At 32.4% G+C, this 24,284-nt stretch overlaps 2 protein-coding genes across 28 annotated transcripts; one reads left to right on the top strand and one right to left on the bottom strand.

Moving 5' to 3' along the window:
* Positions 1-13,900: 13,900 nt before the first annotated feature.
* Positions 13,901-24,281, bottom strand: LOC127734848 (methylthioribose-1-phosphate isomerase-like). 3 transcript variants are annotated; one of them, XM_052244902.1, is made up of 6 exons: positions 24,198-24,281; positions 22,403-22,544; positions 20,595-20,830; positions 18,833-19,002; positions 14,787-15,188; positions 13,901-14,105 (listed from the first exon to the last, which is right to left on the bottom strand). In XM_052244902.1, the coding sequence occupies exons 2-6, from the start codon at positions 22,532-22,534 to the stop codon at positions 13,978-13,980; spliced, it is 1,068 nt and encodes a 355-aa protein (XP_052100862.1). In that variant the 5' UTR covers positions 22,535-22,544; positions 24,198-24,281; the 3' UTR covers positions 13,901-13,977. The 3 variants fall into 3 exon arrangements, with proteins under 3 accessions (XP_052100862.1, XP_052100854.1, XP_052100847.1); XM_052244894.1 differs by having other exon boundaries at positions 24,191-24,273; XM_052244887.1 differs by having other exon boundaries at positions 24,184-24,267.
* LOC127734926 (guanine nucleotide exchange factor subunit RIC1-like) lies at positions 15,195-18,036 on the top strand. 25 transcript variants are annotated; one of them, XM_052244987.1, is made up of 5 exons: positions 15,195-15,584; positions 15,729-15,776; positions 16,302-16,349; positions 16,728-16,775; positions 16,968-18,036. In XM_052244987.1, exons 1-5 carry the CDS (start codon positions 15,579-15,581, stop codon positions 17,232-17,234), a joined length of 417 nt encoding a protein of 138 aa, XP_052100947.1. In that variant the 5' UTR covers positions 15,195-15,578; the 3' UTR covers positions 17,235-18,036. The 25 variants fall into 25 exon arrangements, 7 of the variants coding, with proteins under 7 accessions (XP_052100947.1, XP_052100966.1, XP_052100931.1 ...); XM_052245006.1 differs by lacking the exon at positions 16,728-16,775 and adding an exon at positions 16,632-16,679 and having other exon boundaries at positions 17,016-18,036; XM_052244971.1 differs by having other exon boundaries at positions 16,302-16,394.
* Positions 24,282-24,284: the final 3 nt, after the last annotated feature.

Raw genomic sequence — 24,284 nt, 5'->3', positions numbered from 1 at the left:
CGCCAAAATCTACCAAATTTCGACACCTAAGTTTTAGAGCTCATCGCCCTACTCATTGTCACGGAAACTTTCAAAATCAAAACAGTCTCTGTGAATATAGCTCACTGAGGTTCTAATTAAGCGAAAAAGTAAACAACTATAGATCGTCTCGATTATAATACATACATATGTAATAGTTTCTCGACTTTTACGTCTTTATAAATGTTCGAATGATATAAAAATACGGAGACGTGGTATAATAGCCATGGAGACTAACTTTTCATAAAGATCACAGAACAGGTACTTACGGGACAGAATTTTTGTTTTGTCTCCCCTTTTTCCAAAATCCGTAATTTTTTTGTGCTTCTTTTAATTTTAATTATTTTCGTGTTTTTTAAATCTTTTGTTTCCATGGAAGAATTTAGTTCAGATTTAAAATAATTTGTGGAACCAAAACCCCGACTTATCAGTTTATTTATTATTAATTCACAGATTGTTTTCATTGAAATCTAAAACATCACCACAGACACGTGTATAGCGAAAGAATTTTAGAAATATATACACTGTAGGAAGTAGCCAAAAGAACATCACGGTATGAACAAGAGGCTTCAAGGAGGTTAACTGTATCTCTCACCTGGCATTTTTTTGACAAAATTGGAGGTAGGTAGAACTTAAAAAACACAAACTTTATACTAAATACCATAAGGATCATTCACCCCAAGTATTGTTGAAATTGGTTAATTTGTTTAGAGGAGAGCATTTTTGATACGACGGACGAATAAACTAATAGAAAATCTATCGTTTGCGGAGGCTATTACTCCTTAAAGAGCATTGCAATTATTTGGATTGTACTGGTTTTTTTGTAGATGTTGTATTTCTTAATAATTTTGCTGTTTATAGTTTCTACTATCTATTATAGTTTACGATAAAATAGGCAAAATACTAAACTTAATCAAAAATCGTCATGTAAGGGCAATAACTCCTTACTGAGTCATCCAATGGTAGGGTCATTTGCATTTTCGTAGATCTTGTATTGCTGATCAATATTGCCTCAAACAGTTTCTTCCTATCAAATACATTTTTTAAGATAATAGACAAACACATGAAAATTAGCCTAAAATAGTAAATTTTTTTCCTATCGCAATATTATACACAAATTTTACACAAAAAGCCTATAACTGCTGTTACCATTGTTAGCTATTAACTTATATTTAGAGAAAAATATAACAAATAATGTTACTTTATACCAGAACATTTTTTTATAAACTAATACTCAAGAGCTTTCTTGTAAAGCACCTTCCAAGTACTGAAGAGTTCTATGTAAAAGGAGATTGTTGTCATCGGTATTCCCACTGCACATGACATAACTTAAGGCGTCTTGCGGCGTTTTTATTGTAGGGTACAAAGCCACGAGCTGATAGACAGACTGTTGTGTACCTTTTTGAAACCTTTCACCACCCCGGAATTTAGTCGAATTGAACATAAACCATATTCCAATCGATATTGAAGACTCTTCTTGTATTTTCCAGAATACACACTACTGAATGCATTAATTAACTCAGATTCCATACCATTCCCAATTCTGCACTAATGTTGACGTTTTCTGGCCAATTATAGTTAGGGAGGTCGTCTGTCTGCTTCTATCTGTGATTTCGAATATCTGATTAACATTCAACCTTCGTATATACTGGAAAATATGAGGCTAATATAAAACATAAAATGTGAAATCAATTTGACGTTAGTATTAATTTAACAATAAAAGGTCAATATGAAAAGACAATAAAGTAATAAAACCGCACTATGTTAGCAATTTGTTTTGTTTTAAATTTGTAATCCGATATCGATGGTAATATCCCTGTGAATCAATGCAGTACTTGTTCTTACATTGATTGAAACATCTATCTGTTAACATCAACATAACATGACTGATAGATATTTTGTATTTTCCAACACCGTATACTTATTTAGGACTAGATATAGGAATTGTGTGCAAATTGGTGTATTGTTGTTTCCTTCTGACATAGCGTTAACCATAGCTGGAATTCACAATAATAATTGACATTGTAGAATTTTTAAATTTTCGATTTATTAAATAGTGATTTAGGACCCCCATCCCTTTCCCTTTTAGTGCATATTATTAATTTTTCAGAAACCAAATAGAGTGATTCACGATGAGGTCAGCTTTCCCTTAGGGACTTTCAACCTTAGTTTCTTAAAAAAAATATTTGGGAATTTATCAAAATGTTCCAACTAAATTATGACTAGTATCGCTGGATTTCTGCCAGTGTCAACAACGACGAATCTTCAACCCTTTTAAATCTATATTTCATCTCAGTTGGTTCGGAAGTAAATTATAGCCTGCCTATACTGCCTTTATTAATTTCATCACATATTATGCACAATATCCGGCACAAATGTCCACTTAAAACCTTTGAATAATAAAAATGCCGAAGTTACATCTTTTTGTCAACTGAAAATTTCCGAAGAATCAAATTGGTTTTGGGTACACGAATACATAAAAATCCTCGAAATAATCAAATCCAAACGGGCCATCCCACAAAAAGAACCCTCCTAACAGCCAAAAAAACGTCTTCTGTCACTTTTGCCCTTGAGAAATGCATTCGTATAGAATGATCACAATGCAATTTAAAATCAAAAACTGAAAATTTGTCAAAATGTGTCATTTAAATGATCCAATCATTATATCGAAGTACGGTCGGGTGCTGGGCAGATGGTACCTGAGATGACTATACCCAGTGGTTAGGTTTGGTATCCCATATAGGTACTGATTCCACTCCACACATCGCGCTGGGCAGATGGTACCTGAGATGATTATACCCAGTGGTTAGGTTTGGTATCCCATATAGGTACTGATTCCACTCCCCACATCGTGCTGGACAGATGGTACCTGAGATGACTATACCCAGTGGTAAGGTTTGGTATCCCATATAGGTACTGATTCCACTCTACACATCGTGCTGGACAGATGGTACCTGAGATGACTATACCCAGTGGTAAGGTTTGGTATCCCATATAGGTACTGATTCCACTCCACACATCGTGCTAGACAGATGGTACCTGAGATGACTATACCCAGTGGTAAGGTTTGGTATCCCATATAGGTACTGATTCCACTCCACACATCGCATGCGTCTGAATTAAACTTCGTCAAATATTTGTATTCTGTGTCTAAATGGGGTGCCAAATACATGAACATTTTGTTAACATCAATTAAGAAAAGAGGTCTCAACAGAACGGAAATTACCATCAAATGTCAGCGTCTTAATTTGTGACAGTCCCAGTTTTGGCGCACTTTCATAATTTAAATCTAAATAAAAAATGTACGGCCAGAATGTACGGTCAAAATGTACGGTCAGAATGTACGGTCAGAATGTACGGTCAGAATGTACGATCAGCATGTACGGTCAAAATGTACGGTCAGAATGTACGGTCAGAATGTACGGTCAGAATGTACGGTCAAACTGTACGGTCAAAATGTACCGTCAGTATGTACGGTCAAAATGTACGGTCAGAATGTACGGTCAGAATGTACGGTCAGAACGTACGGTCAGAATGTACGGTCAGAATGTACGGTCAGAACGTACTAACATTTATAGTTGTTAATATTTTCACCATTCACAAATTTGTTGAAAAAAGGAATCATGATTTAAACAATCAGAGTCAAATCAATCAAAACCAATATAAAAGTTCTAAATGGAAGAACAAATTTGAGCTTTGACTACGAGAACAATCAAATAAAAATAAAATTATGATCAAAAGATGTGTTTAAATCCACAAAGTTTCATCTCGTGGAAATTTCAAAAGCCATATCTTTTTTAGAGCTATTTTCCTAATGCTTGCAGTTAAAAGGTTTGGTTGGCTTGCTTGCTTTGCCGTTTGTATAAATGTTTGCTCCAGCATTGTAGTTAAGATTGACACCTGCAATCGATAGATGGCGGGTTTCAGCTTGTATATAGATAATACTTAAATGTTATGGGATGTTAAGTATAATGTAGAGTATAATGTAAACAAGCTGAAGCCCCGCCTATCTATTGATTGCAGTTGTCAATCTTAATTACAATACATGAGCAAGCATTTATACAAACAAAGCAAGCAAGCCAACCAAACCTTTAAACTACAAGCATAAGAAAACAGCTCTAAAGAAAGAGCAAATTTGTATAAAAGCATTAAGTAATTACAAATAGTACAAATCAATTAAATCTACAGAATGTAAACTGTAATGCATTTCATGCGACAAACTGAATCTGTCTTGCAATGTTGACCACTAAGGAAACAAATAAGAATTCAAACAGATTTGTTAATGGCATATTTATCAATAATCTAACATTATCTCATACAGATATATCGATATGCGGTTGGACGAGGATACAATTGATGAATCAATCGTAACTTTCTTACAAACTGCTGTATTACAGAACAAGAGCCGGAATCGCTCAACATAACATATGTCATTTTGATATTTTTTTTCTTTCATTGCAATGTTATAATAGAAAAAAAAGGATATGTGGTATCCATCCATGACACAAAATCAGTACAGCAAAAAAGACACAAAAAGCAAAGGAACACCTCTTTTATTGCTGTTCTTCATCTCAAAGTCACAGTGAGTCCTTCAACACGGAGCATGTTTGCTTATTTACATAGATGTATTATCATTTATCAGCAAAAAGTTCCGTCGTTTTGCAATAAACCCAGAAAAAAACAAGATAGTACAGCAATTCATATAAATATTGCCATACAACATGACAAAACAGTAATAAGGTATGAATTTGATGACAGAAAATAAGATTTCATTCCAAATCCATTACTATGAAACACCTCCGGAAATTGTTACTGCTTCTGGAAAATGTGAGACGATGACACTATATCTGTTTTATCAACTAATCGATCTTTAAGGAACAAGAGAAAAGATAAAATAGAAGCCTACATATAATACTAGCCTGACATCCTGACCCAATCTAATACTTCGTCGAGCACTGGGTCAGGATTCCAGGCTACATCTAATATTTACATTCTTGGCAATCAAACCAGAATAAGACAAAATTGTAAATCGCCGTACAGAAGCTGTGATGAGGTTTCAATTTGATGACAGAAAAATAGACTCAATTAAGATTTCATTCCAAATCCAAAACTATAAAACATCTTCTGAAAGTGTTACTGTATCTGGCAAATTTGAGACAATGACACTATCCCTGTTTTATCAAAACCTAGTGCTCTTTTTAGAACAAGAGAAAAGATAAACTAATTATCCCGTCTCCTTTTCTCCGAATGTGACCTACCGAGTTAGACTTATTACCGGGTTTGTACTAACATGAGCAACACGACGGGTGCCACATGTGGAGCTGGATCTGCTTACCATTCCGGAGCACCTGAGATCACCCCAAGTTTTTGGTGGGGTTCGTGTTGCTTAGTCTTTAGATTTCTATGTTGTGTTTTGTTTACAGTTGTTTGTCTGTTTGTCTTTTTCTTTTTAGCCATGGCGTTATCAGTTTATTTTCGACTTATGAGTTTGAATGTCCCTTTGGTATCTTTCGCCTCTCTTTTACTCTTATGTAAATCGGATGTAGTCTTCTCGTATCTGAGTGGCGTCATTCTATGATATGAGAAGACTACATCTGATACTTGTAGATCTTATTTAGTGGAATTTTTGTAAGTCTTGTATTGGTGATCATTTTTATTGTTTAGTTTAATGATACCTATATTAAAGTTTTTGAGATACAAAAAAAAACGTCATTTAATGGCAATAAATCCTATCACTAATGAGACAATTTGGCCATGTTGACTTACTAGTAGATCTTATTTTGCTGATCTTTTTTGTTTTTTTAAAGTTTTTCTCTAACTCCTATAGTGTTTGTCAAAAATGCATTCTCAATTTTAAAAAATAGATAAAATCATGATTCAGGGGAAAAAGCTTCCATAAGGAGTCGGTTGACAGATTTGCCGTAATGACTGATTTTTTTTATCTTATTGTGCTGAACAGTTTTGCTTTTCTTTTCTCCATTTATTATAGTTAGTGCAACACCTGCAAAAATGAAACTTGAAAAGGGACACCAACTCATCTCAGGGATCAATTGACGATTTCAATCGTGTTTTGCTGAACACTTTTGCTATATATTGTTGTCCTCTATAGTTCTTTGTTTCTGCAGAAAAGTTTTTTTTTTTTAAATTGATAAGAATGGTCATTCAGGGCAATAACTCCTAAAAGGAGTCAGTTCACAATTTCAGATATGTTTGACTTATTGTGTTTAACATCTTTTGTATAACAATTTCTCTCCATCTATAAATGCTGGCAGATAAGCTAAAGATACATTTTGCAGTTGTTAAAAATTGGGACAAGGGCAAGTTTAGAATATATATATATTTCGACTCTTTAAAATTCAAAAGTCTATCCTAAATTGAGGTAAATCATATGGCCTTCCAAATACCGTTTCGATCCCTAACATCACTGAAGAGACATTTATTGTCGAAATCCGGATATGGTGTACAAATTTTTGCACCTCATGTTTGTGGTATACCATTTTTTCCACAAGTTTATTGTTTTCTGTTTGGTATTTAATTAATATTAAGATCCATTTTGATAGATCTGGTGATCAATTTATTTGGCAGTCGCCAATGGCAGTCAGCAGGGTTTAAGAACATCAGTTGTTCGACCTGTTAGTCAAATGCGATTTGTTAAAATAGACTTTTTCACTTTTTTTTGGTCTTTTGGAAATTGTTGTTTGTGCTGTATTTAGACCCCTCTACCAAGAAATTTGTTTTGCATGCACACGTATAAAAATTACGGTTTTTATCCAACGCAATCATAGGTTTGAACGTTGTTTTCAATTTAGACTTTTTATATTTTTTCGTTTGGGCTTGTATTTTATTTTCCTTCGGGTTTATATGATCCGTTCATCCTATTTCGACTCTTTAAAATTCAAGAGTCTATCCTAAATTGAGGTAAATCATATGGCCTTCCAAATACCGTTTCGATCCCTAACATCACTGAAGAGACATTTATTGTCGAAATCCGGATATGGTGTACAAATTTTTGCACCTCATGTTTGTGGTATACCATTTTTTCCACAAGTTTATTGTTTTCTGTTTGGTATTTAATTAATATTAAGATCCATTTTGTTAGATCTGGTGATCAATTTATTTGGCAGTCGCCAATGGCAGTCAGCAGGGTTTAAGAACATCAGTTGTTCGACCTGTTAGTCAAATGCGATTTGTTAAAATAGACTTTCTCACTTTTTTTTGGTCTTTTGGAAATTGTTGTTTGTGCTGTATTTAGACCCCTCTACCAAGAAATTTGTTTTGCATGCACACGTATAAAAATTACGGTTTTTATCCAACGCAATCATAGGTTTGAACGTTGTTTTCAATTTAGACTTTATATATATATATATATATATATATATATATATATATATATATATATATGTTAAAAAATACCTCAGAAATTTGCTGCTGTCAGTGTTGACTTAAAAAGTGAGTCCATTTATCAGTAATTATACAGAATTTAAAAAAAATCTAAACCTTTTCCTTAGATGCTTTTTCATGGCCTTGAAGATTAGCTTCTGTCCAAGTTTCATTACAATGAATCCATGAAGGTTTACAAATTTATCATGTCAAAAATGTTTAATCCCAGACTGTCTGTAAATGTTAACTGTAAAAAACGAAGTCCATCTATCAGAAAAATACTGAAAATGAAAAAAAAAAAATATAAAAGTTTGCTTCAGACATTATCTCTTAATCATAAAAAGCTTCTGCCAAAGTTTCATAAAGTTTTATGAAGGTTTTATAAAGTAATTGATGTGTAACAAACTTTAACCCCAGACTGTATCTATTTTTTAAATGTAAAGAAAAACTAAGTCCATTATCAATTAAATACGGCAAAATGAAAATAATTATTTTCAAAATTTTGCTCCGAATACTGTATTTTGGTAATAACTAAGCTTCTGTCCAAATTTCCTAAAATTCAAAATTTTGCCCTGGATGCCGTCTCTTGGTCATAAACGACTTCTGTCCAAACTTCCTAAAATTCCATGAAGGTTTGACAAAGTTATTGACGACTGATAACTTTAACCTAAGACTAATTCTGAATGTTACCTTTAAAGAAAACTAAGTCGATTTATCAGTAAAATACTGGAATTTTCAAAATTTTGCTCTGGATACATTCCATGAAAGTATGACAAAGTTATTGATGCCTAAAAAAACTTGAACCAGACTGACTTTGACCTATAATGGTTTACTTTTATAAATTTTGACTTGGATGTAGAGTTGTCTCATTGGCACTCATACCACATACGGTCAGTTGACAATTTATGCCAGGTTGAATTATTTGTAGATCTTATTTTGATGCACACTTTTGCCATTTACAATTTTTCTCTGTCAAATATAGTTTCTGCAAAAAACGTAAAATATTGTTTAAAGGGCAATAACTCCTATAAGGGGCCAATTGATGAGTTGTCCAAGTTATATTATTTGTAAATTATATTTTGTTGAACATTTTTACTATCGAAAGATTCTCTCTATCAACTATAATTTCCCTAAAAAAAATGCAAGAAGGCTAAAATTCATCATTGAAAGCCAATTACTCCTATAAGAGGTAATTTTAAAGGGCATTAGCTACGAGTTAAACAAAAGTTTAAAATACGATTCTTTTTGTTTCAAGTATTAATAAAAGCAGAATTTTGAAATAATAATTCGTTATAAGCAGTTAGTTTGGCCCAAATTTGTCAAAATAAGCTCAAAAACATCATTGATGTATTATTGACTTGCAAGTGCATAATTTGACCTCATGTGCATTCGTTTTCATGTGAACTTCAATTTAAACCTCTTAGCTGGAGATGGGTTATGCCTCAGCTATCAAAAGGAAAGGAATGTCAACATTGAAAGTGAAACAAGGGTGAACTATTTGAACATTTTAACATTCTTACATGAAATCAAACAGACCTAGAAAAATCCAATTGCACGTGGTCGATAGTTGTTTATATTTATGTTCGGTGAAAAGCTCTTTAGAGCTTATGTTTAATTTGTTTGTCAATATGCAAAATCCAAATAAAGTTTTACGTACTTTTTTATGTTTATATCGGGTTATATGACCGTCAACAGTCTTCGGAGGTCATCCCGATGGTTAATTAGAAGGCGTCTATACTAAGATACACAAAAAATGCTGATATATATTATTGCGTCCATGCATTGTTAATTGTTTATCTTAGACTTTTTGTAATTTAGATATACGTTTTAGTATGTTGTACATGAAATATGAAAATTTGAGACAAATGCCCCTTTAACAATTTCTGCCAAGTTGTCTTATTTGTAGATCTTATTGTTTTTGTCATTTCACTGTAAATTTCTCTCTTTTTTGTCATTTCACTGTTAATTTCTCTCTATCTGTTATAATTATCAAAATAATAACCAGATACGGCAAAATTTGCCAAAAAAATGACATTTGAGGGGCAATAACTCCAAAAAGGGTAGTCTGATTTTTCAAAAAATGCTGCAGAGATATATATAGACCTTGACCTGCTAATCAATTCTACCTGCGTCAGATTTGCTCTAACTGATTTAAGTTTTTGAGATATAAACCAAAAACTTTAAAATTTACTGAAAAATTATATTGTAGGGCCAATAACTCCAAATTGTGTTGGCCGTCCCATTATTCTCAAAATTTGGCAGAAGATAGACTTTGACCTGCTGATAATTTTTGACATATAAGCAAAAAACTGCATTTTATCCCTGCGTTGAATGTTGATTTTTATACGACCGCAAAAAATTTTTGCGGTCGTATATTGGTATGACGTTGGCGTCGTCGTCGTCCGGCGTCGTCGTCGTCCGATGACACATTGGTTTTCGCACTCTAACTTTAGTTTAAGTGAATGGATCTCTTTGAAATTTTACCATAAGGTTCAATACCACAAAAGGAAGGTGGGGATTGATTTTGGGGGTTATGGTACCAACAGTTAAGGAATTAGGGGCCAAAAAGGGGCCAAAAATAAGCATTTTCTAGTTTCCAGACAATAACTGTGGAACGGTGTATGGATCTCTCTGAAATTATACTACAAGTTTCCATACCACAAAGGGATGGTTAGGATTTGCTTTGGGGGGTTATGGCTCAAACCGTTAAGGAATTAGGGGCAAAAAAGGGGAAAAACAAGGTTGTCCTGGTTAATGGACAAATACTTTAGTACAAAACATAATTTAAAGCAGTGTAAGGGAGATAAATCAAATACATCATTGAAATTATCTCCCTTACACTGCTTTTAAAGTATGTATAAAGTAATGGTTAATGAACAATTAAGATAATTTAAAACAGTGTAAGGGAGGTAATACAAATACAAAGTTTTGGTTACTTCCCTTACACTGCTTTTAAATTATGTTTAAAGAAATTCATATTTATAAAGGAAGACCAGTAAAAATATCTGCAAATGTTGCATTTTTTTTTTTTACAAAAATATCCATATGAAAGATTTAACACTATATTTTAAATTCTATTATAAAATAGATTAAGTAAGCACTATGGTAAATTTAAATGGGTAATTATGATTGCAAACTCCATTGGAAATTTGAATTGAGATTATGACCATATCTTGAGGGAAAGAATTTTTTTGGGGAAAAAGGGGGGGGGGGGGGGGGGGGTATAAAGAAATTGTGGGGGGTCAATTTTTTCTCATTTCAGATTTCAGAAATTAAAAAGAATTATTCTTCAAATATTTTTCAAGTTGGTCCAATTTGGGGTCCAAAATTAAACTTTGTTTGATTTCAACAAAAATTGAATATATGGGGTTCTTTGATATTCCAAATCTAACCGTGTATTTAGATTTTTAATTTTGGGTCCCGTTTTTTAAATTGGTCTACATTAAGGTCCAAAGGGTCCAAAATTAAACTTTAGTTTGATTTTAACAAAAATTGAATTCTTTGGGTTCTTTGATATGCTGAATCTAAACATGTATTTAGATTTTAGATTTTTGGCCCAGTTTACAAGTTGGTCCAAATTGGGGTCCAAAATTAAACTTTGTTTGATTTCAACAAAAATTGAATATATGGGGTTCTTTGATATGCTGAATCTAACCATGTATTTAGATTTTTTATTTGTGGGCCCGCTATCAAATTGGTTCGTATTGAGGTCAAAAGGGTCCAAAATTAAACTTTGTTTGATTTCATCAAAAATTTAATTATTGGGGTTCTTTGATATGCCAAATCTAACCGTGTATTTAGATTTTTAATTTTGGGTCCCGTTTTTTAAATTGGTCTACATTAAGGTCCAAAGGGTCCAAAATTAAACTTTGTTTGATTTTAACAAAAATTGAATTCTTGGGGTTCTTTGATATGCTGAATCTAAACATGTGTTTATATTTTTTATTATGGGCCCAGTTTTCAAGTTGGTCCAAATTGGGGTCCAAAATTAAACTTTTTTTGATTTCAACAAAAATTGAATATATGGGGTTCTTTGATATGCTGAATTTAACCATGTACTTAGATTTTTTATTTGTGGGCCCCGCTATCAAATTGGTTCATATTGAGGTCAAAAGGGTTCAAAATTAAACTTTGTTTGATTTCATCAAAAATTGAATTATTGGGGTTCTTTGATATTCCAAATCTAACCGTGTATTTAGATTTTTAATTTTGGGTCCCGTTTTTTAAATTGGTCTACATTAAGGTCCAAAGGGTCCAAAATTAAACTTAGTTTGATTTTAACAAAAATTGAATTCTTGGGGTTCTTTGATATGCTGAATCTAAACATGTGTTTAGATTTTTGATTATGGGCCCAGTTTTCAAGTTTGTCCAAGTTGGGGTCCAAAATTAAACTTTGTTTGATTTTAACAAAAATTTAATATATGGGGTTCTTTGATATGCTGAATCTAACCATGTAGTTTTGATTTTGGACATTGGACCATAATAGGTAAATTAAAAAAATTCAAGTTCTTAGACCACATTCTTTCTGTGTCAGAAACCTATGCTGTGTCAAATATTTAATCACAATCCAAATTCAGAGCTGTATCAAGCTTGAATGTTATGTCCATACTTGCCCCAACTGTTCAGGGTTCGACCTCTGCGGTCGTATCAAGCTGCGCCCAGCGAAGCATTTTATTTAGCAACAGCCATGTTGTTGATGGATCAAATTCCAGGATACAATTTTTAAACAAGATACCCTAGGGAATATTCAGGAAAAGTTTGGTAACATTTGGCCCAGTAGTTTCAGAGAAGTTTATTTAAAAGATACAACAAGGGACAGATGAACTGACAGACAAGGACAATGAATGCCAAGTTAAGGCAAAAGCTCATATGACCTTTCAGGCCAGGTGAGCTAAAAAGGGGTGGGGGAACTGGAACTGGGAAAGGTTTATGGAACATGTGGAAAATTGTATGATTTAGAAAATATACACCCATGTGTCATACATTGTATTACATGTATCTGGCAGTAGGATACTATGTTATGGATTAGAAATCAATTAAATATATATCTCGATAATCTTTATAATGCTATTGATAGCTTTGATAGTAGGTAATATATCCTTTTTGTTGGTTAATTGACCTGAGAAATTGAATAATTATGGAACATATACCTATTTAAATCACACTCTTTGATAAGAGGAGCGAAAGATACCAAAGGGACATGTAAATTTTCTCAATAAATTAAGAAGGAATCCAGTGCATAGCAGTTTGTGACTATTTTATTTTTAATCTTTTAGTATTCATCCTTCCACCTTAATCTCTCAAAGACTTTACAAAGTTCTGTGTTTAGCTGATATATATAGTGTACCACCGTTCATTTCCCTTAAAGGTTTTACATGATAATGTGGTTAGGATCTTCAGGTCATGTGATGTCTTAAGTACAGAAACAAATAAGAACATCAGTGATTGTTATTACACATATATATACAAGAAACCATTTCTTCTAAAATGTTTTACAAAAACTTATCTTGTGCATATAGATGATCAGAGCATAATTGTATAAAAATTAAAGTTTGGTGTATTTCCTGATTAGTAATTTTGATGAAAGACAAAGGACAATATGAGAAATAAAAGTTTGAATGAAGATTAACGTAGTTATTAAAGATAAATCTGTTGTAAAAGTTGATAGCTATACTAGAACGCCTTTAGTCTAGAACAAAGAATTTGTGCTCTTTGCAAGGGTGAAATTGAAGATGAATTCCATTTCCTCATTTAATGTTAAACGTAAAGAATTTAATAGAAATATACTCTTTCGTAATTTAAATGATATAGTTTCATCTTTTTTTAATATGTCTGAACAAGATAAATTTAGTTTCATTTTGAAAAATAATGGTACTGACATTTGTACTGTATGTGTAGCTGGAATAAGCGATATGTATGATAGGTACATTCATTAAAGGCAAACATAATCATTACGTTGTTAAGAACTGTTGTAGTATTAAAGCTTATTGTAATAGCTTGATAACATAGTATGAATAGCACTTCCATGTAATGTAAATATGTCTTTGTATATTGTATATTTGTCTTTGTTTGTTTTTGTATTTGTATTTTGTAAATGTCAGCTGGTCTCATCCCTGTATTGGAATTTACACCAATAAAATTATTTGATTTGATTTGTTAAAAAAACACTGTATCCATAGTCATAAGAAAATTGCAGCAAATTGGTTGAGATTACTATGTAAAAGAAAGAAATAATGAATGATCTAAAACTAAACATAAAAAATTTTTTTTGGAAAACCATGTGATACACATAAAATAAACCTGTTGTGGGAAGCCATTTTTTTTTGCAACAGAAGGAGTCTCACAAGGCACTTGTACAAAAGAAAAGTTAAACAACAAATTAAGTAACTTTTTCTTTGGTGTATCAAATATCTAGAAATGACCTCTTAGAACAGTGTCAATATATTAGAACAGGGTCAACCCTTGGACTACTACTTTAAACAGGCAAATAAGATTTATAATGTAATAAACAATGATTATTTATTTGGTTCATCAATAAAATTTGAGCAAAAGCATTAAAATTTATTGTAACAAATATCATTAGGATTTTGCTTGTCTGATTTTTTGTTGAAGCTCTGATGGTTTAAACACACCAAATTCTGTAATTATCCCTCCTGTAATAAGCTCTCCTGGAGTGACATCAAAGGCTGGGTTCCAACAACCAATACCTGTAATATAATGTTAGAATCTAAGTGGATATAAATTACTTTGGATATAAAAGAATAAATTGAAATTTATAATGTTAACTGTTATGCATTTAAAGTCACAGAGAAACTGGTTGGAGATGTAATTTCTATATTTTTAATGAAAATCTAAGTTACTCTTTGATCATGAATAATGTCCTGAGACATTGTTTGCTACATGCCCCAATTGGCAACTGATGCATCTGGACATTTTATAGTTACCAAGTCTTTAACACCATTTAGCAATTTGTTTTCTATTGTAAAAGTTCTGCACTTTATTTTCATTTCTAAACTTCTTTGTGGTTACTATGGTTACACTCATTATTAACTGCTTCAAAACATAGAGAAGTTTTTATTTTTCAATCATCTGCCAGTAAGGGCAATAACATTTAACAGGAAAACAACATATTTAAATATTGAATAACGTAGCTTTTTAAAAACAAGTGAAAAACACTATTAAAAGGTTCAAATCAGATATCAAATAGAGCTCATGATAAGTTAATACACCAAGCAAGTGTGGCTGATAACTGTTTCAAAAATTTTTATGAGCTGTATTTAAAAATAAAAATTTGTAAGGGGTTCCACGGAACCCTGTGTCTCACTGTATTTTTGAAAAAAAATAAAGAAAACCATACTTAATAGAATAATATTTATTGAAAAACATACCTGGGGCAGCTATTCTAGTTCCATTTACAGAAGTCATTTCTCCATGTGGTCTTTCCTCTATAACAATATGATCTCCGTCAGGTAAAGTGTCATCGTATGTAGTGGATGGACAAGCTACATAGAATGGCACACCATGATGTTTAGCCACTATGGCTATTTGGTATGTCCCTATTTTATTGGCAGCATCACCATTAGCAACCACTCTGTCTGCACCAACAACAACAGCCGAAATTTTATTTTTCTTCATCAACATGGCTACCATACTATCACAGATCAATGTTCCTGGCATTTTTTCATAGACTATTTCATAAGCTGTTAACCTGGCTCCCTGGTTGTATGGTCTGGTTTCTGTACAGTAAACATGATCCAACTTTTGTTTGCTCTGCAAATATCGTACAACTCCTGAAAAATAAAGTCTCAGTGTCTACAAAAACTCATGCATGGACTGTTGAGTACAAACATCAATAGAGACTGTAGTTTGATCCCATTGCATTTCTTACTCCATCAACTCTGTGAAATTTTTCATTTTTGATTTGGCTATTGATTTTTTGTCCCTTTTGGTCTTCAAGTATACAAGTAGTTATAAATACATCATTTGGCTTTCTTAAATTCTAAGTGATAAATGTCGAAATTATATATATTTAAACTATGATTCCAACACCCTCAGACAAAGTTGACCTAAGGTAGAATTGGCTATATTTTTAGATCCGTTTTGGTCATTTAGCTCCTTGTGTATTCAGTAGTACGCGCATATATATATATATACATCCTTGGCTTTCACGAGTGTTCCTGATGAAGGTAAATCCAGTTATACATCCTTAGCTTTCACAAGTGTTCCTGACGAAGGTTAATCCAGATATACATCCTTGGCTTTCACGAGTGTTCCTGATGTAGGTAAATCCATATATACATCCTTAGCTTTCACAAGTGTTCCTGACGAAGGTTAATCCAGATATACATCCTTGGCTTTCACGAGTGTTCCTGATGAAGGTAAATCCAGTTCTACATCCTTGGCTTTCACGAGTGTTCCTGATGTAGGTAAATCCATATAAACATCCTTAGCTTTCACGAGTGTTCCTGATGAAGGTAAATCCAGATATACATCCTTAGCTTTCACGAGTGTTCCTGGTGAAAGTAAATCCAGTTATACACACTTGGCTTTCACGAGTGTTCCTGGTGAAGGTAAATCCAGTTATACATCCTTAGCTTTCACGAGTGTTCCTGATGAAGGTAAATCCAGTTATACATCCTTGGCTTTCACGAGTGTTCCTGGTGATGGTAAATCCAGTTATACATCCTTGGCTTTCACGAGTGTTCCTGATGAAGGTAACAGATATACATCCTTGGCTTTTACGAGTGTTCCTGGTGATGGTAAATCCAGTTATACATCCTTAGCTTTCACTAGTGTTCCTGTTGAAGGTAAATCCAGATATACATCCTTAGCTTTCACTAGTGTTCCTGGTGAAGGTAAATCCAGATATACATCCTTAGCTTTCACGAGTGTTCCTGATGAAGGTAAATCCAGATATACATCCTTGGCTTTCACGAGTGTTCCTGGTGAAGGTAACAGATATACATCCTTGGCTTTTACGAGTGTTCCTTGTGAAGGTAAATCCAGTTATACATCCTAAGCTTTCACTAGTGTTCCTGTTGAAGGTAAATCCAGATATACATCCTTAGCTTTCACGAGTGTTCCTGGTGAAGGTAAATCCAGATATACATCCATGAGCTTTCACGAGTGTTCCTGATGAAGGTAAATCCAATATACATCCTTGGCTTTCACGAGTGTTCCTGGTGAAGGTAACAGATATACATCCTTGGCTTTTATGAGTGTTCCTTGTGAAGGTAAATCCAGATATACATCCTTGGCTTTCACGAGTGTTCCTGACGAAGGTTAATCCAGATATACATCCTTAGCTTTCACGAGTGTTCCTGGTGAAGGTAAATCCAGATATACATCCTTGGCTTTCACGAGTGTTCCTGGTGAAGGTAAATCCAGATATACATCCTTGGTTTTCACAAGTGTTCCTGGTGAAGGTAAATACAGATATACATTCTTAGCTTTCACGAGTGTTCCTGGTGAAGGTAAATCCAGATATACATTCTTAGCTTTCACGAGTGTTCCTGATGAAGGTAAATCCAGATATACATCCTTAGCTTTCACGAGTGTTCCTGGTGAAGGTAAATCCAGATATACATCCTTGGCTTTCACGAGTGTTCCTGGTGAAGGTAAATCCAGATATACATCCTTGGCTTTCACGAGTGTTCCTGGTGAAGGTAAATCCAGATATACATCCTTGGCTTTCACGAGTGTTCCTGATGAAGGTAAATCCAGTTATACATCCTTGGCTTTCACGAGTGTTCCTGATGAAGGTAACAGATATACATCCTTGGCTTTCTCGAGTGTTCCTGGTGAAGGACATTGTATATGCTAAGTTAGTAAACTAACATGTATATCACAGCACATATATATACACTAGTGTACTTATTCATTTATTTATTTAAACAACTCCAAACACACAATATCTATGTGCACTTATGTGTATATGATACATAGCAGAGTATAAGCCAACTGGAAAGTGTTGAAAATTTAGGAATAACTAAATTTTAGGTTCATACTTGCCAACATCAATTATTGAAATTTTTTTTTAACACCAATAAGATATTTCTTTATTTCTATCAATTGTTTGTTACATTGTCTTCAACAAGTCCAAGCTCCTTGTGAAGAAAAAATATAATTTACAATTCTATTGTAATAATAAATTATAAAACATCAATTATTGATTTTACTATCACAAATTGAAAATGGATATTAGTAACTGTAAAATGTATGGTTATCATTGATGTCAGCAAGTATTAAAATAAATGGCCTTTATTCCTATTCTAATTCTATCTAATTCAATTGCTAAACTTATTCTGTTAAAATGTTAAACTATAAGTAAACTGAAATGATTGCATATACATGTAGCATTCTGAATGGTAATGAATAGATTTACCCTCTCAAAATATATCGTCAAATCAAAAGTGTCAGTACAAATGAATTGCATCATAATGAATGTTTTTTCTACTACCAATAAAACCTTCATAAAAAAATTTGAAGGTATAGGGCATCTACAAAGCTTTTCTCCTACCATAATACTTCAATAAGATATCAGATATAAAAAAACATATTATAAATATTGATTATGATAACAAAGAAAAAATTATTACTGCAAAAAATCTTTCTCCAAATGTACCATTGATGAGACAAAAGATATATTTAATAGCTATTTTATATTGTCAATACAAAAATGCACAGTTTACTGTGTTAAAAGTAAACAAACCTATTTTGGTTATACAATTCCAGCTTTACAGATTCTTAGAACCTGACAAAGATTAAATATCATTTTACTAAGACAAGATATAGTGCAGTGTAGTTTTGGTTAATAAGATCATTTGTTATGTGCTTATATGTACTTCTATAAATTCCGGAAGTTTTGTTTTATAAATTAATTATGGCCAAAAAATGTGTCAGACCAGATTAGCATTGCAATTAAGAATTTGCAGTTAAAATTCCATTGCAATGATTGAATGAACTTTTTCTGAAATCATATTAGTGAAATTTCACATGGGGATAATTGTAATGGTAAATAGGACAGGAGTGAAGATGTAACACAGGGACCCTTATACTTAGTATGGTGAGTTTGCTCTAGTGGGCTACTAAAGTAATTGTAATAGTAAATAGGGAATACATTACTCAAGTGTATTGGGTAGCATATCTTTTATTAATCATCTCTTTTCAAAATAAGAAAAAAAAATAATGTATACAATATATTTAACATATACTATGAGAGTAAAGTGAATTTTTTAAATTATGTTAGTATGAAAATTTAAACACAAAAAGTAATTTTTCTTTTAAGTCAGAATTTTAGTTATGAGTTTCACATTTATGTTTAAATCAATTTACTCACACAGAAAGTTTTGGTGAAGATGTCAATATTAGATGTATAAAGTGATGAGGTATTTCAGCTCTGAGAGTTCACTAATGTTTTTTTCCCAGATTTTACCTAGTGCTGTGCCATAACCTGCTGTTGCTAAGGAACCAGTATTGCAATGTGTCAGAACAGTAGCTGAACTGTTTCCCAGGCTACTAAGTATATCTTCTCCACCATATTGTCCCATTCTTTTGTTTACATTAACATCTTCGTCAAGCATCTGTTCAATCTCAGTAATTATTCTAACAAAATTTTTGTATCATTAGATACAAATACATTAGATACAAATACAATACAAATATTTTATCGGCACAAACACAATTACAATAATTGGCAAAGGCCCATATTTGAGTACATTATTACAATGAATACAGCATAATGAAATAATATGTTATAATTAAGAAGATAAAATCTCATTTCTATAATCCAAACATTTACGTATATAAGAACTAGTCACTTTTAGGAAAACAGTTACTAGTAATGCAACATTTCATATTTACCTGATTGTCACTATGACTTGTAGGAAGTATATCTAATATAATAGTTTTAAAGCTTATTCTGTAGTTAGAATATTTTTCACACTTCAGTAAAAAGTGATTTTCATCTTCTACCTCACCAGATTTACATACATTGCAAACTCATTCATTGGTGGGTAAACCTAAATGCGCCCTTTTTCCATGGCAAGATTGTGTGCACTCAATCTTATTTTACACAGAGATGACCTTTCTAATTTGTTCCTTAGAACATCAACATAAGAACTACAATGATTTGAATTATAAAATTTTTGATAAAATTTGAGTTTGGATGAATTGTAAATTTTTGATAATTGATCCTGCGTACACTGATCAATCACTCGTTGTTTAATATTTGGTAGATATTGTTTAATAGAACATTTTCTCCCAGCTAGGCTTGAAAATCCTAGATTGTTTAAAATAGAATAAAGTTTCTTTATTCAGGGTTATTTTTTTCAGTTGCCAGAAATTTTTTAGATACAAAGGTATTTTCAGACCTTAAAATATGTTCAACTTGAACAGTAAAAGTGACACCACCAAAATTCGAACTTGATCTGTGGTATTAAGCATTGTGTATAAGTTTCATAACATTTGGTTGTGGCAAACTAAAGTTAGAGAACGGAAACGAAAAATTCAGCAATTTTTCCATTTGTAAAGGGGCATAACTCTAGAAAGGTAAAAGTGACGCCACCAAAATTCAAACTTGATCTGTGTTTTGTGGTAATAAGCATAGTGTATAAGTTTCATAACATTTGGTTGAGGCAAACTAAAGTTAGAGAACGGAAATCAATTTTGGGACGTACGGACAGATGGATGTACGTACAGACGGACAAGGGTAAAACTTAATGCCCCCTCCACTAAGGTGGGGGCATAAAAAGTTTAATACAAGAAAGAGATTTTTTATCACAATGGTAGCCTGCCAAGTTCAGCTCTACAAGCAGCATTAATTGCTTTGAAATGAACACCTAAAATTTCTTTTATGAACTTCATATGGAAGTGTGTCCTGACATCTTAGATGTGATGTTTGCTTTTCAATGATTTCTGACTTAAAAAGCATTTTGTATATTTTTTGTTCCACAACTGTCAAATGTTTGATTCTGGTCTTAAATCACTCTCAGTGAAAAAAGTTGTGACAAAATAAAATGTTCCTCAAATTATGAAAATTGTAACCACAAAAATAAAAGAATAATGATAGTTATGCACACCTTCAACAATGAATACATTTACTATCTGGTCTCTGGTAGCTATAAGTGTATAACTAGTCGTGTAATTATTCCTTGATATCATAATTATAAGTGCAATTAAAATGCCTTTATACTTACTTATTTTTGATGACATCTACAGTGAGATCTGGTTGTTTAGCATACTCTGTCATCCTAGCAGTATATAGTTTAGCAGCATCTTGCATATTGACAGCTGTTGGTCTGGAGGTTACTAGGTATTCTAACTTTGTCACTACAAAGTCCACTAACTCTTTTACATTACCAAATTGTTTTGGTATCAGTTCTACAGCTAGGCTTAAACATCCTGCAACAGCAATGGCAGGTGCTCCTCGAATCTAAGTACAAATATAATACCATATAATTACTGAATAGTTTGGGTACCAGTTCTACAGCTAGGCTTAAACATCCTGCTACAGCATCGGCAGGTTTTCATCGAAACCTAAGTACAAATATATAAATACCATAAAATTACTGAATTGTTTAGGTACCAGTTCTACAGCTAGTCTTAAACATCCTGCAATGGCAATGGAAGGTGCTCCTCAAACATGATATATACAGATAGATATAATACTGTAGCAACAGCAATAGCAGGTGCTCCTTGAAGCTTTATATACATATACATGTACTATATAATAAATGAATCTGGTGTCATTTTGTCTATAAAAATACTAAAATACTGCTGCTTAAACATTAATATATATAAATTCTACTTTAGGATGAGTTTTTGCTACTTCTTACTTTTGCATCTCTCCCCTATATCATGAAGAGTTGAATGACTGATGGTAAAGTCCTTTGAAGATATTCATTTCATAAGAGTTTGAACCAACCAAATATTTAAAACAAAACCATAAAAACAGAAATAACAAGGAGGTCCATGAATAGAGAAACTCAGTATGGATTGGGATAAAATTTGGTTATCATCATTATGCATAATCAGATAATGGTGCATTTCATTTCATCATAGATTACAAAAAATACATAGCCAGAAATTAGTAGTACTTTTGCTAATTAATATTCATAATATGTTAATGAGAATTGCACCACGTGATAATAGTTTGAACTGGACTGGCTTGATATCATTAAAATCTTTAAAACATGGATATTATAAGTTGCCCGTCATAGAGTCCTTGTTTATAATCACTCTGATATTTCTGTAAAGTTGTCAGGCGGTCAAAATCAAAACAATGAACACGAATTTAGTAATTTTTCATGTTTTCAGGAGTTTATTCTTCTTGAAATAGGGGCATTTCAACTTTACATGGGAACCTAGAGTTCAACGACTACACATACAAGGTTTGGACTTGCTTATTCTTTGGACATTCAAGTTTCAAGTTTCATCCCCGCAACCTGTTTTTGTAATGACCTTGTTAGCCAATTTTCAACACGAAGTTTGCAAATTTGACGTTTCAGCCATTTTAGCCTGTATTTTATACTGCAATGTTAAAAGCCTCTCGCTTCGATTTTTAAAATAGCTCAGGAACCTTGATTTTTGCAAGGACAGTCATTATGTTTCGTTTAAATGGTGTATATTGTTGTGTATATTTATTTTCTGTCCCCGCAACCTGGCTATCACTTAAATTAAAGTTAAAACTGACATTTTTTTTCAAAATTCCCTATCATTTCAATATAATTTCCGTGACCCGTATCCAATTTCTTTAGTATAATATTCAAATAAGCAAAGTGGCGTTGATTTCTGGATATGACAGGTCTAAAAACCATAAAATCTTATTGATCATATAGTCTACCCTTTTACTGTTTGATAGAAATGATATCCAAGGCTAACTACAATCCCACCTTTAATCTTGTCTGAAAATATCTCTGAATGTTATGATGGAGGCACATGCAAAAAATATTAAAGGAAGGGATGGTACTTGCTTGTTACCCCCTATAAGTAGCAATTGTAATACCTGCATCTTCTTTATTGCATTCCATCCATCTTCTGTGTTTTTTATCTGGATATATTCTGACTTATTGGGCAATAATAACTGGTCCAGCAACATCAAAGATCCGTTGTTGTAACGTATTGCCTCTAATGTCATCTTGTACTGTCTAAGAAAGTAAGTAAAACATTAATGTGATTCAGCATATAAAAAATAAATATGTACACTGAATATGAAAACATCTACAATTACAAAAAAAAACCAAGCCTGTGATTCATTGGATGTAATTAGTTACTGTTTGTCACAATTGTTTTTTTACATAAATCAGGCCATAGGTTTTCTTGATTGAATTGTCTTACATTTTGTAAAATTTGTACATCATGTGAGATCCTTTTATAGTTTTTTAATATGGTATGCAATATTAAAATAAAGAAATCTGTCTTTGTTGCATTGTAGCTTTCTATAGGAATTTTTATGGGCAGACCTTGTTTAAGATCGACTGACTTTTGAGATGTGTGTTTTACTATATGGAATAGCAATTTTTGTCATTTAATATTTTATGACACATTATTGGTCTACTTTTAAGCCTTCTTTCTTTGAGTATTTGCCAATTTAAGGTGTCATTCATATCAGAAACAAAAACAACAGAAAGTATCCGAAAGCATATAGCACCCAAGGTAATAGGTAATTAACCCACCTACCATGGATAGATTCAAACTTGGAAACAACTAATAAACAAGAAAACAAATTATTTAGAAAGAAAACACATGATAGTAAACACCTTAAAAAATTCAAACAAATTAAAACACAATTACAGAATGAAATGTGAAATGCCTACTGGAAATATATTGAAAACATGATATTCAACTTTGCAATACAAGAACCTGAAAATCAGAGATTCAACAAACAATCTAAAAAACTCTTTTTCATACATAAAAGGCCAAAACAATGAAAACACTGGTATTGCACCTCTTAGGAGTGAAGGTTTACTACATACAGATCCCTTGAAAAAAGCTAATAATATTAAACGAACAATTTAAATCAGCTTTTACATGTGAGACTATAATACAGTTATCCCTGACAAAGGTCCATCAACACATCCAATAATAGACAACATAGACATCAACAGAGAAGGCATCTTTAAATTAATTAAAAATATAAATCCAAAAAAGGCAACAGGACCAGATATCATTACTGGAATAGTGCTATCAGTGAGTATCATAGCAAGCAAATAGCATATATATATACATGTATAAACCCATTTCATAATGTCATCAGTAGGAATTCCTACATCATGTACACATGTAAATATTTCTGGAAGAGTTAAATGAAAAAAAATTATCGGGACACAGTTTTTAGTGCGCTTTAATTATTGGATAATAAGTATTGAATAATTATTTTTAAATAAATTTCATGAATTTATTAATTTGTAAACTCAGTTTCAGTCACAAACATAATATATAAAAGCTGGACAATCTTGTATACACATATTTTAAAACATGTTATTCTGCTAATCATAGGGCTATCTAAAAGCAATCAAGATGCAGATACAGACAATGAAATACAAGTATGATTACTTAATACACATATATCTGTATACAGTAACCTGGGAACAGTATATCTATGTCAATATATATGTTCCTGCAGTAACCAAACCATTATTGTTCAACAATAGTCAATAAGGAAGTGGAGAGTTAGTGTAGTTTTCTCTGTTTGCTTTATAAAGTTTACTCATCAAAAGTATATTTATTTCTCATTAAAATAAAAATTGTAAAGGTTAATAGCCACAAAGTGATTAGTATATTTACTACAAACCAGTTACCAGGATAGATAGACTACGTGGTCAAAAAAGAAGTAGCCAGTGTCAAAATCTATGACGGAAGTGAAAGACGACAAGGTGAAAGAGAAA

The sequence above is a fragment of the Mytilus californianus genome, unplaced genomic scaffold (assembly GCF_021869535.1).
Source record: "Mytilus californianus isolate M0D057914Y unplaced genomic scaffold, xbMytCali1.0.p SCAF_1, whole genome shotgun sequence".
NCBI lineage: Eukaryota > Metazoa > Mollusca > Bivalvia > Mytilida > Mytilidae > Mytilus > Mytilus californianus.
This window is presented reverse-complemented; position numbering and strand designations above follow the sequence as displayed.

Coding starts and splice junctions, on each gene's coding strand:
- LOC127734926 (XM_052244971.1), top strand. Junction 16,395..16,727: donor TACGAGTGTTCCTTGTGAAG/GTAAATCCAGTT, acceptor TTCCTGGTGAAG/GTAAATCCAGATATACATCC. Junction 16,776..16,967: donor CACGAGTGTTCCTGGTGAAG/GTAAATCCAGAT, acceptor TTCCTGGTGAAG/GTAAATCCAGATATACATCC.
- LOC127734848 (XM_052244902.1), bottom strand. CDS start 22,534: ATGACATTAGAGGCAATACGTTACAACAACGGATCTTTGATGTTGCTG. Junction 19,003..20,594: donor GTAGATGTCATCAAAAATAA/GTAAGTATAAAG, acceptor AAATTTTGTTAG/AATAATTACTGAGATTGAAC. Junction 14,106..14,786: donor AACTAGAATAGCTGCCCCAG/GTATGTTTTTCA, acceptor ATTATATTACAG/GTATTGGTTGTTGGAACCCA.